The following is a 13595-nucleotide window of genomic DNA, read 5'->3' on the forward strand; positions in this document are numbered from 1 at the left end:
TTTTATTTATTTCTAGGAGAGAGAGAGAGACAGCGTGAGCAGGGAGGGTCAGAGAGAGAGGGAGTCACAGACCCCGAAATAGGCTCCAGGCTCTGAGCCGGCAGTCAGCACAGAGCCCGACGCGGGGCTCGAACCCACGAACCGCGAGATCATGACCTAAGCGAGAGTTGGACGCTTAACCGACTAAGCCACCCAGGCGCCCCTGGGGGATTACCTTTTTAAGGAAAAAAAAATCCGTTGAAAAGTTGTAGGAGCTCCATCTGGGATAGAATGCTGTGCAAAGACTCATGGACTATAAACTGGACTTTCAGGAGCCAGGTGGCCCTAGCATCAGGAGGTTGGGGACACTGGGGTAGGGTGTCACCTCAGCCTGCCCCTGCTCTGGAACCCACTGGGATGTGTGAGGAAGGAAAAGGTAAATTCAACTCAAGACTCTTGTCCCAGATCAAGTGAGCACATTTACAGTAAATCTTATAAATACAAAAGTCTTTTGGTTTGGAAGGATAGACACATGCATGTTTGATAAAAACCTGATTATCTGGGGCTGGATACATCTGTGTTTGTGCTCAAACCTGAAGATAAATTAAAGCAGCTCTTACTGGATGAAACATAGTCAAACGTCAAGGATGGCAAGGTCTTGATTATTTCAGCACATTTCTCAGGACACTGCAACTGCAGTATCACTCTTGAAGAGACTGGAAAAATTTTATACAAGAAGTGAAAATAAAGTCTGTTTTTCTTCTGTTGGAATTACATCTTAGTAGTTTACTACAGGGGGAAAATAAATCAAGAAGGGCAGATACAAATAGATTTCACTTACACAGGGGATAAGTTTGGAAAGACCAGTGAAAATTGGGGAAATGCTGAGTGATTGTTATTCACGAGAAAGAAAAATATCGAGGTTCATTAAGAGAATTAAGTTAACATATATTTCTTAAAGTGCGCAAGCCCATGAGTGCTGAGACAGACAAATCAGGGGAAGGGGCACGCAGGGCTGAGGAGTATTTTGTAGTCCTGTGAGCACAAAAAATTAGGTGAAAGGGGAAATCAGTTGGAATGGGACCCGTCCGGAAAAGGATTCAGCAGAGTGAACGTACCATTCCTGGTTGCCATGGGAAGAGCTCAATCTAAAAAAATCTAATAAAAAATTACAAATGAGGTACATGATGTTGGAGGTGAAGCAACCATGGCCTAGGTAGCTCCACCTGGGAGAGACACAGCAAGGAGTTCATGAGGAATCTGGGCCACAGGTAAAGACTGGGGTTATAAGACTAGAAAATTAAGTCCACTATCAACAGGATAACTTAAGACTGCATTTTTTTAAATGTAATTTATTGTCAAATTGGTTTCCATACGACACCCAGTGCTCATCCCAACAAGTGCCCTCCTCAATGCCCATCACCCCCTACCCCTCTCCCCCACCCCCATCCTCCCTAGGAGTGTTCTCAGTATTTAAGAGACTGCATTCTTACAAGAGGGCTTGGGAATACTGCCATCCCACTGCTTCTCCCACTGACTTTGACAGCAATCATGGATTTGTAGATCTCTATCGCCTGACCCTTCACACATCCAAGTAGCTGCCAGCAAGGAATAAGAAACAGGGAACCTGTGGGGGTGAGCACCGGGTGTTATATGGAAACCAACTTGACAATAAACTAATTAAAAAACCCATAAATTAAAGAAATATATAAAAAAAGAAACAGGGAAACTGCAGCTGTTCATCCTCCTGGTGTCCTGGGTCAACTGCCTGAGGTCAGAGAAGTGTGGTTCCTCCTACGGAGATTTGCTCCCCTGCTCTTTATATCACCCCGGGGCCAGGCCTGCCTGAGTGGGGTGTGGGGGCCTTAACAGGCAATCAACATCACCACAGAATTTACAACCCAGAGGAGAGCAAGAGATTCTGAGATGCATCTTGTTAAATATTCACCCTCCATTCTTCCCATTATTAGAAATCTCTAGAAGCATGCAAATGGATCCATTTCAAGGCTGGGAGAAAGGAGTTTGAGATAGTATACCAAGTCAGGTCTTCATTTCCAAAATTTGTATGAATCCTAAAAGCAGATAAGAGTTTGCAAAAATGCCCCTTTCCCAAGCTGCTATGGGAACTCCCCATGAGGGCAGGACATAAAGTTTCCAGGGTTATATCATGGGAAGACAGTTTTATAGACTATTGGGGCAAAATACCTGCTTCTCTCTCCTCTGTCGCTGTGCCTGAACAGTAAGTATAGAGTGCTACATTAACTTTGAGAGAGTCAAAGTTTGATTAAAAGTGCCTCAGTAATTACAATTTAGTTACCTGTACCCATTGATATAATTTAAAGATTTGTGTACCCCAGCAATAAATCTGAAATTCCTAAGACCCAGTCATAAACTTAAAAAAAACACAACTATTTAAATATACTCACAAAATTTTTTTAAGTACTGCATTCAACCTACTGTTCTAAAACCTCACCAAAGACATGAAAACAGGTATTTTCAGGAATAGTCCTGCCACAAATTCTCATCATTGGTGCCAGACCATCAAGGCAGCAGGACTGAGGGGAACAGGGCGGAGGGAGCACCTTCTCAAGCAAATTCCCAAAGGCGGTTCTTCAGCAAATACCTGTGTGGTGCTGGCCATGTGGACATGGGAACAGCCCTTATTTCATTCTTTACAACAACATCTCCTCCATTCTCTTGCCTGCCATCCTCCACCTCATCAAAGTAGACAAGCAATGGAGAAATGGGGGCAGAGAACCCAGTCTCCGGTCGCACCTCATTAACAACATGGGAGCAGGCCATTCCTATTAACCAACTGTTCCACTTTTCTCTCAGTAACATAAATACAGGACGCACAACTGGTGCCTAGCAACTCAGTATGCCTCTCCCCTACAACAGAGGTGGGACCTGGAGTTATCTATCCACCAAGAAAGAGAGAACTGCAACCAAAAAGGGCGCCAACCTCTGGGTTTCATCAGAACAGAATTTTTGTAAAGCAACAGCTTTCAAGCCAAAACAGGTGTCTGGTGTTTGAGTCAAACTACTTAGAAGCTGGAATTCCTAAGAGGAGGTCCTATGGGTTAAAAAAAACTCCAAAAGCTGCTATGATTTCAACATCAGGAGCAAAAGTGATCACCAACATAGTGACCAATTATATGTTTCCCAGTAAGGGCATTGTTTTTTAAAAAGAAGAAAGATATCACCTACACAATCACTATAATTTCAATAAAATCAATCAACAAACCAATAAATAAACCCACTTGATAACCATAATCTCCAAGACATAATCACAGAAAATAAAAAAGTCAGACCTTTCCATTCATACAGTTAGCTTAGACAATCTCTACATAGTTATTTTCCTGATGACTTGCAAATCATTATTCCTAGGCAGACATGGGTCCCAGCACAGTGCCTATGATGTTTAAGAGCCACTACTCTAGGGGTGCCAGGGGTGGACCAGTCGATGAAGTGTCTAACTTTCGATTTTGGCTCAGGTTGTGATCTCCTGAATTGAGCCTTGGGTAGGGCTCTGCACTGACAGCGCAGAGTCTGGTTGGGATTCTCTCTCTCTGCCCCTCCCTCTCCCCATCTGTCTCAAAATAAATAAATAAATAAACTTTATTATTATTATTATTATTTTTTTAAAGAGCCACTAATGTAGCTTCGAGACCACATTTTGCTGACAGATGGACAGAGCACCAGCAGAGAGTGGCAATGCACAGGCCAGAACTCCCAGCCAGTGCTAGCTGGCCACCTTCCCCTCCCCCACCAGCCTGAGTACTGGGTACAGGAAACACCAGCAAAACCAGAAGCATCTGGACATTCTCGCCCTCGGCAGAGCAGGAGACCTTTTTACCCTAAAGGCCTCCTAAATCTTATAGCTCTTCTTCTTGCTTTCCATGGATTCATCTTGATCAAAATGTCAGGTTCCTTCATTCTAAAACCACACAGTCATAAGGGTAGGGTGGGGGTACTAGCTGCGGGGTTTTTCACTCCCCTGAGGGCTGAAATGCCATTTGAGATCAGGGCTTCTCAGGCACCAAGATAATTTTTTCTCCACCAGAGTATCTACATAGGTGCTTTCGTTAAACTTTTATGAAATGGAAATAAGTTGAAGGATATTCTAGTTCATTCAGTTCCCCCTCAAATACATAATTTAAACACTGGTAGCTGTTAAAAAGTAAATTACACGATCAAAGGAAAAGTCTAATAAATAAACTGAAAGGTTTCTATTCTCCCAGGATTTCTTGAGTTCCAAATATGCTTCATTTTTAAAAGGTAAGCAAGAGTTTTAACCCAAAACATTTCCCCTAAATTCAAATATCATATTATTTAGAATTAAAACACAGTTCTAAAACTGCAGCTGATCTATTTTTAAAAGCCACCTCTGCTCCTACCGCCCCCCAACAGTTATTTTTTTTAATTCAGCAAAATCTCTCATAAATACCCCCCGACAAGAATGCAACTATATACCTAACACAGTATATGGGCTAGAGAACGCTTAGATGGCTCAATCCCTTCTCACTCCTCTAAGATACTTTACTAAAAATGTTAAATTTTTTTTGCAATTATAGTGTAACAAAACACAGCACAAGAAACCACCTTTGGTCCAGCCATAGAGAAGAAGCTCAAGCTAAGATGACTGAGGTCAGTACGACAAGACTAGATTGACAGCGTTGAATGTCAACAGCAAGAATGACAAGAACTCCAGGGTTTGTGTAACATTAGCCAGGCTGAATGTTCTCACGTTTGCAAAAACGCCACCAGGATCACACAGCCACAGGGATTTTATGTATGAGGCACCCGACTCAGAATGAAAACATTTCCCCCAAAGAAAAGGCAATTCCACTAAAGCCGAAGCACTATGTTCAGGAAGGAGGAGGAGGATTTGATCCTCTGGACTTTAAAAATTCATTCTATGGGTTCTTTCACTTGAAAATGCTTCTACTCAGGATATGAAAAAATGTAAAAAGCTAGTTAACCTTAATGGTTATTCTTAATTGTTGAAATTAACATTTCATTCTTCTGCTGGTTCATTTCGGGGATGTTGGATGAGAAAGGGAGACCATCAAACTAGCTTTTTCCATTTTTATGATGAATTCCAGCCCTATGGAAGAGCAGAACTGGAATCATATCATGGCACCGGGAGAGAGTGGAAGCACTGAGAAGCTGGCATTGAGGCAAGGCTGCACACTTCTGTCACTTCACCAAGTTCAAGCCTATGGCCACAGGCCATCCAGACCACATGCAGAATAAAAGAAGAGAGACTTGAAAAAACTATCAGTGTCTTGAAGGGAAAAAATGACTCCGCAGGCGAGCCATTCCCCTAATTGCAGAGCAGCAGTTTAACAAGCTGCTTGACAATGAATGAAGTGTGCAGCCACGTCCAATTCCACAAGACCGAAGTGTGTGGTGCAAGGGTGGTTTGTTTGTTTTTTTTTTTTTTTTTTAACTGCAGAGGCACAAAGAATGTAAATTGCCCTGAACACTCACATGTGAGAAGTTCAGTTCATTACAAATAAGCTGACATCAGTTGTCCATGCAAAGTACATGTATATTAAAGGAGTGAATAACATACCCATTCCAATAGGTCACTGAGCTAGCAAAACCAAAAACAAAACAATAAATCGATATTTTAGTGTATGCAGTTTTTGCAAAAGCTTTCAAGTAATTTGAGGGATCAAACAGATGTTTACTGTAGGGGGAAAAAAACCCTATGAGAATAAAGAGGGTGGATTTCCCACCTCGTGGGTATGTGGTTATTTGAGCTAGAAGTTAAGCCATGGCATCAGATGCAGAGGTTTGATTTTATTTCTTCCCCCTGGTACAGTGCTGATGTCTTCAAGAAGCTAGCAAGCGACGTGCTACAGCCAAACTTTGTGAGCAAATCTGAGTGAACTCGAACACTAGACAGATTTGAAAGAGTCTTTTTTGACATATAACCTCCCGCAAGCTTTTACATGCTATTTCACCAAGTAGATGTAGTTGTTTTTAAGTATAAAAATATTATTTTTGTAGCAGGTATGGGCAATCAGCTATAGGTGAAAATAGAAAGGGAAGCATCCAAAATCAGGATGTTATTTTTCTCCACTTAAAAAGAAAAAAGCAGGGGCAAGCCAAGTAAAAATTTAATACTGTGCCATTCTGATGTCACTAATGGGGCAGTAGACAGGGGTGATATCCCCAGGATGAAACAACCAGACAGGCACTGGGGTGGGCGGTGGGGCCGGAGTCCCAAGTGAGAGCACCAAGGAGGTCCCTGGGGACCTGGAGGTAGTGGCTTTTACCAACTCGTGCAAAGGAAGGTCGTATTTGAACACCTCATGGGGCTATTTTGGTGTATCCTCGCTACTCTGGCTTTACGGCACATATGGGAAGATCCTACAACTTACAATACATGCTGAAGTGACTGTAGTTTTTGTCCAGAGGAAAGCTCGTGTACTATTGTAAAGGTGCAAGTAATGCCTACTGTTAGATTTGATTCATGAAATGGTTTCTCTCTTTTAAAAGACGTAGTCTTTAAAGAAAGGTCAATGGGGATGAGGTTCATTTAGAACCGTGTACATTGTTCCTCAGTCTTGTTCCCTCTCCACACACATGAAAAAATGCATTCATTCTGGCTCTTTTCTAACAAGTATGAAGGGAAGGTAAAAACCTCAGACTGAGAGGCTAAATCTCGATGATGGTGCATCCCTTCCCTTCTATAACACAGAAGTGGGGGGAACTCAGGGCTCCAGAAATAAAGAGGTAAGGATCCTATTAGCTGTCTTCATGCTGGATGAGCTCATACAAGATTTCTAAATCTGGGCACAGCTTGAGTTCAGGCTTTACTCCAGGGGCTCCTAACTCCCCTCATCAGCATCTGTTTTGATTTGTTCATTACCTAACAATCCCCGGGTATCTTTCACAGATTCTTAGAAAATGATGTTGTCACTTTTCTGTGACTTTGTGAAATGGATGAATGTCCTGAACTTGACCACAAGGTAATGACCACTTTAATGACCTTTATACGCATACAGCATAACGTAAGAATAAATCTCGCTGCTGGTTATGAGGTCACACGGTACCAGGAAACAATCCCTAATTCTGAGAAGGCAGAGGGTTATCCTCCTTGGACCCAACAACTGTGCCATACACCACACATGGGCATTTCTCTAGCGGCTGTGTTGGGGGTAGTATTCCCACTCTAACAACAGGGGCAAATAAAAGAAATCTGACGCTCTTTTCAGAGTTAGTGGGACTATCACATAAGTAATATGAGGAAATTAAAGGACTACCTGTCAGTGATGCCACCTGTGAGAAAAGTTCTTGCAGAACTATTACTTTTCCAGGTCACATTTCCCAATCAAAGTTAAAATAATCATTGTGTAGGGGCGCCTGAGTGGCTCAGTCGGTTAAGCGTCCGACCAGCTCAGGTCATGATCTCGCAGTTCGTGAGTTGAAGCCCCTGTCGGGCTCTGTGCTGACAGCTCAGAGCCTGGAGACTGTTTCAGATTCTGTGTCTCCCTCTCTCTCTGACCCTCCCCTGCTCACACTGTCGCTGTCTCTCTCTCTAAAATAAACATTAAAAAAAAAATTAAAAAGGCTGATTGTATATTAGCTTTCTAGACATTTTAGCAGCTAATGTCAAGCATGATTTATGTGTTCTTCTGCCTCATATAAAGCATACCATTAACATGGCAATCGTAACATTAATGCATTTTACATGTATGTTTTCTCTAAGTAGTAGCAGTCTAACAATGATTAAGTTTCAGAGAAAAGGAGAGCCCTTCTCAGAAGGAGTGCAGCTGGTAATTGTATTAATGAAGGCCTTTCATTTTTAGAAGCATTATGCCCATTCGTGTCAAAACCCACGTGGAGGTTCTATGCACCACACTGTGTAGCCCAGCCCTCTCCTTCCTGTGAGGCATCCAAACATGCAAGGAGGGAGTACAGCAGAGATGAAGAGGAACCAATATACATTTTCAGTGCTTGTAGAGACTTCTATCATTTAATTCTCACCCAACACTATGAAGTAGGCTGCATTTTGAGGACTCGGAAAGTAAGGTACAGAAAGGAAAAGTAATCTGCCCCAGAGGTCACCTGGACTGAAAATACATCTGCCTGATTCTCCAGACTGACTTGTTCTCACTACAAATTTCTGAGAGATGGTGGGATTGAGGGTTCAGAGGAAGGTGGTGACATCACTTTTAGTGCCACGTCCTGGTCAAAGTGGCTGGGTATTTCATATATTGTGGGTCCAATCAATCAAAAATGTTAGACCATTTTAATATTTGTATGCAGGGATTTTACCTCAAACCCCGGTCATTTAATTGGCCACAGTGCCAACATGTATCTCTTGGTTGTTTTCTCCAGAATAAAATCAGATAGGATTTAATTGGAGTCAAGTTTACCATAGATGAATTTAGCTAGGGTGGACTCTGGGGGACACCAAACATTGTCTGCCTCCAGATCCTCCTCATCATTTATTCTCCTTTCAACATAAAGCTGGGTCCCAAGTGCTACTCGCTGTAGCTAAGGACATTTCAATAACAAACTCCATTGTTAAACAAAGCTGGACACCTTTGTTTTCTTCCTTAGCAAAGGGAATTGCTGCACAATTGTAACTTCTTGCAAAAAGACTTCTGTACACTCATCACGTGAATAAACCACCAAAGTCATTTTTAAACATGTTCAGTTGCTGCACAGCAGTGAACAGACACACCACACAAGGACCAATTTATAGCTAGAAGGAAAAATTACACTCTTCAAAGCATCCCATTTGGTGGCAGTCATGATCATTAGTGAAAGTAATATCTATTTAAAAGCAGTAAATGCCTATTTCCAAACAGAATGGACTGGCATACAAAGGAAGCATCATCCCACTCAAGCATCCCCAGGCTTCCCAGAGAATCATTATGGTCTGTCATGTTAACTCACTTCCTTTTTTCCCCTTGCCTCTTTTTCTTTTTCTTCCCTGCTGAATATCATCCTCTCAAATCAAATTAAGTACTAATAGTAAATGGGCACAGAAATCATTTCAGGAAAGCAAAACAAATCAGACTCAAGAGGTTATCTAAAAATATTTCTCATGGTAAAGATCGAGAGCCCAGATGGAATTGTGAGAACATTCCAAGAGGATTACAGTAGCTGAGCTGAAGCTGTTATCCAGGTAACTAGTTAGAAGAACCACCAATAAATAATAACATCTTAATAATTTCAAAAATGCCTTCTCCCATCTGCACTCCAGCTCCCCTTCCAACTGCCTCCCTTCTAGCTCTAAAATTGCTAGTCAAGGATGATGGTGATGATGATAATAATAAATGTGTCAAGATGAGAAAGAACTGTTATATATTCTCTTTGTTTGGTAAAATAACACAAAAAGGTGACATGATACACAGGAAATTTCAGAGTCTGACCCAACATGGTGATCAATGAATATTTAATAATAAAATGTTGTGGATCATTTATTTTGGACTCGAGTTTTCAAAAAGAATGAATCATCCAATAAGATTTAATGTACTGGTTTTTGAACATGGCAAATAAAACATGGCCCCTGAAATATATAATTATATTGAGTAAACTTCTCCTATAACATGGCTCTTATTTAAGGTAGGTCTCATTTGTATGTTCCAAAACTAAGTACTCTTATCAAGAGTCTTCACATTCTCTTTGGAAAAAGAATTGCTATGTATGCATCTTTAAGACAAACCAAGTTATGACTATTACCTACGGGCATGGCAATAAAGGGTAAGGATTACAACCAGACTTCTGAATGTACTTTGTCACGTACAGAATTCCCTGAATCACTCATGCTAAATGAAAGAGTCCTTTCAAATACACTTTTTTGACCACATCAGGATAAAAGAATGACCAAGAGATAATTTTCCAGTTAACATAGCATCTATCTTCCAACTTTCTATCCTTGGAAGAAAGGATAGAAAGGGCCCTAAGTAGGCAGAGTCTAGCTGATCTAGGTTGAAACTGAAGTGATAATATTCCAAATCCACCAGTTCCTCCTCACCAAAGAGGTCTATAGATGATGAGTTATTAGTTTTGGACAAACAATGAGGAATTAAAAATAGATTTGTTCCACTGAGCTGAAGGGCATATGCCTATGGAGGAAAGCATGAATACTAAGGTCAACGAGAGGGGGAAGTGAACAGAGACTTCAGTGAACATCCAACGAACAAAAACTCACCCATGTTAATGCAGTACAAAACAAAGCTTTTCTTGGGTGGCTGACAAAAGCAGATTATTTTAAACCAAAAGAGCAAAGAATCACAAACACTGGTGTTAAGGACCCTAGAAAACTAATTGAACATTCTAAATTTATAGGTGAGAACACTATGGCCCCAAGAGACGATAAGGCTTGTGTAAGATCACATTAAATGCTGGAAGATGACCTACATGTAAATACTGATTCCCTATAGTCTATGATCATCATCTCTTCTACCATAAATGAGACATTTCCTTATTATGTATTAGTTCATTTGAGTCAAATGAGAATAAAATGTGGTAGGTACTACAAATTGTTCCTACCTACATGCCGTTGAATCCCCAGTATAGGATGCAGAAAATTGGACTTACAGTTATAGTACAGAATGAGAACTATTTACTGACTGTTGTTTAAGCAAGGGCACCAATCCCAGACTCGTGGGGTCAACAAAGGATTCTCAGTAGATCTAATATTTAAACTGGTCCCTTGAACAAAAAGTAGAGCTTTCACAGGGGATAAAAGAGAGGAGGAGGAAGCTGTTCTAGATGGAGGGGATAGCTGACATATAGGATCAGAGGCAAAAGAGTGTTGCTATGTTTGAGGAAATGAAAGGAATTCAGTTTGGCTGGAATGCTAAGTGTCTGGGGGGGAACTGGTGAGGGACAGGGCAGGAAAGGGGAGCAGGGCTCACAAATCCTCAAAGGCTTTTTGTCTAGTTGAGGAATTTAGAATTTTTCTCAAGATAATGGGAAGATAAAGAGTTTTAAAACAGGGAAGTATAATGATTAGATCTGCATTTTGGAAAGAACATTACAATAGAAATGAATAAATGAAATAAAACAGTAGCAGTGGGGGGGGGAGGGAGGCAGGGTGCATGTGTGGTTAAGTATAGAATGAACCAAAGCAGTCAGTATACTGTTGCTACAATCTGGAAGATGGAGGATAGTCACCTAGTGCAATATCTAAGGGGGACGGAGAGAGATGTTTGGCTTTGAGATAATCAGGCCACAAAATTAAAATATCTGATGATAAATGGATATAAATGGATGTGGGTCATTTGGGAAAGAAAGAGTCAAAATGATTCTGAAGTTTCTGGTCAAAGACCTTCTGACATGGGAGCTATGGAGCATAATCCCTCAGTTTTATACTTAGGGACCATTCTTCTAGCAATAAAAAAGACAGCTCTATATTTTCTCATCATGAGTGAAATTGTGGAGTCCTGGAAGTTAAAGACTGAATTCTACAGGAAATCCTCTCCAAACTATTGTAATCTAGTTATACTTCATCGGGGCAGTCATAAATCTCTGATGAGACTTTCCCAAGAAAAAAAAGAACTGCCTACCAGGTACCCTCCATCTCAATGCCATTCTCACATTTTCTGGTGGATTACAGGTTAGGGAAGAGGAGTAGGTTCAATGTCCTATGGCCTGTGCATGCACCATAAATGGTGATCTCTTCCATCTTCTGGTGGAAGTTGGTTAGTCCAAAGGGAGCAGGATTAGGGTTGCTCAATAAGAGAAATCAAACACAGAAAGATTTAGTATCTCTATGTGGATCAGCTCAAGGTCTTAACGTTTCCAGTTCAAAACTGGAGGAATGAAATAAAGTATGCACTTTTGGGCTCTGGTGTGTCCCAATCTCCATTTAGGATGTAAATCAGGTACTCACCCCTTCTCCGCCATTTTCACCTGTGTTGGCAAGCATTTCCTGCAGGGCTCTCACAGAGAGGGACTGTTCCAGCACAAAATTGCAGACGCAGAGATCTGGAGGAACATACTGTGGAAATAAAACCAGAATGAGGACACCTACTCATATCAGTAGGGGACCAATCACACAAAAACATCTTAAGGGCAAAGAATCAATGTGACAGGTAGGTGGATGGATGGATAGACAAATAGGAATATAAAAGATGGATTTTTCTTATTCACGCTAAGATGTGTTTCAAGCTGGATTCTAAAAGATGAGAAGGAGAAAATGTCTAAGTCTCAAGGAAACAGTGACCAAGATGTCAGAAGCAACTTCAGTGAGGCTGGTAGCTCACATAGAACACATACAGCCTTGCTGAAGAAGGGAAAGAAATATACAGTGATGCCTGAATAGGACCAACTGAGTAGGGGCCACTGAGATATCATTCACAACAATTTTAAGAGGGCAGTGGACAGACCACAGTGTGGCTCTAGATGACAGTGACCACAATGGTTACTCTATTTACTTGTTAAGAAAACCTAGATACTGGGGTGTCTGGGTGGCTCAGCTGGTTGAGCGTCTGACTCTTGGTTTCAGCTTGGGTCATGGTCCCACAGCTTGTGGGTTTGAGCCCTGCGTCAGGCTCTGCGCTGCTAGTGCAGAGCCTGCTTGGAGGTCTCTCTCTCTGCCCCTCCCCTGCTCTTTCTCTCTCAAAATAAATAAAAGAGAAAGAAAAAAGAAAACCTGGATACTGCAGTATAAAAAGAGGCATTAGAGGGGATCAAGAGCTATATAAACATAATTTTGAACAAGAAATATCCAGAACTAAAAGAACTGATGGCTCCTACAACAACCATTCTAATTTATTATGTGGTCCAGTGGTATAATATTTGTACTTGTTCTGGAACATTTCTCAACACCAGTTAAAGACAGCCTTTGCTAATGCTTACTGAGTACCTTTTCTGTGGCAGGCCGTTTTAAGTGCTTTGAATATATTACCCCATTTAATCCTTACAATCACCCTGTAAGATAGGCATTATTCATATTCCAGTTTATAGCCAATGAAATTAAGGCACAAAGAAGTTTGGTTCCATGCCTAAGGTCATGGCTTCTATTTGGCAGAGCTGGATTCAAATCCAGGCAGTCTATCCCCGAAGTCTGTACACTTAACTTCTTGCCACTGATGGAAATGTCAAAAGTATTTTTCACCACTAGAATATTTTCAATCAGCAAATATTTAAGTATTCCATTTCTATAAAACACAGTACATGGTAATGAGAAGGATACATAGACAACCAAAATAATTGCTCTGTAGAAGTTTACAATCCAGGATTGTGACATGCCATCTTCCTTAGGAACACAGCATGCCAAGCCTTTGTTTCCCACAAGACACTGGAGGGGAAGAGGAATGAGGAATCAAGGCCAGACGTCACCAGCAGCTTTTGTCTAACACTCAGACAGGTAGAGCTGTTTCCATGGAGCTCCAAGTTAAAAGCTATAGCAAGCCTGCTACCAACACACAGATAACCTCTCTCACTTCAACATTTCCTTTTTTAAAATAATGAAGTAGTAATCTCTAAGTTTCCTTTAAATTTGAAGCATTTTGTATATTCGTCACCCCTCTTGCCAACCTCAATGCCTTCAAATAAAATGACATTCTACTTGCTGGGCCTATTAGCTCCCTTTATGAAAGTTTCCAGACCCCCAAGCCAACAATGTGTAATCCTATCCC

The 13595-nt window shown here is 41.2% G+C and overlaps 1 protein-coding gene across 1 annotated transcript in view; it reads right to left on the reverse strand.

Annotated features, from left to right (window-relative positions):
• The window catches only part of RYR3 (ryanodine receptor 3), a 364667-nt gene that overhangs the window by 321110 nt on the left and 29962 nt on the right, over nucleotides 1-13595 (reverse strand). The window contains exon 3 of the mRNA XM_039247258.1: nucleotides 11846-11953. Within this exon, the coding sequence (XP_039103189.1) occupies nucleotides 11846-11953 (108 nt within the window). The remainder of the gene's footprint in view (nucleotides 1-11845; nucleotides 11954-13595) is intronic.

This window comes from Hyaena hyaena, unplaced genomic scaffold (genome assembly GCF_003009895.1).
Source record: "Hyaena hyaena isolate Hyena2069 unplaced genomic scaffold, ASM300989v1 scaffold_292, whole genome shotgun sequence".
NCBI lineage: Eukaryota > Metazoa > Chordata > Mammalia > Carnivora > Hyaenidae > Hyaena > Hyaena hyaena.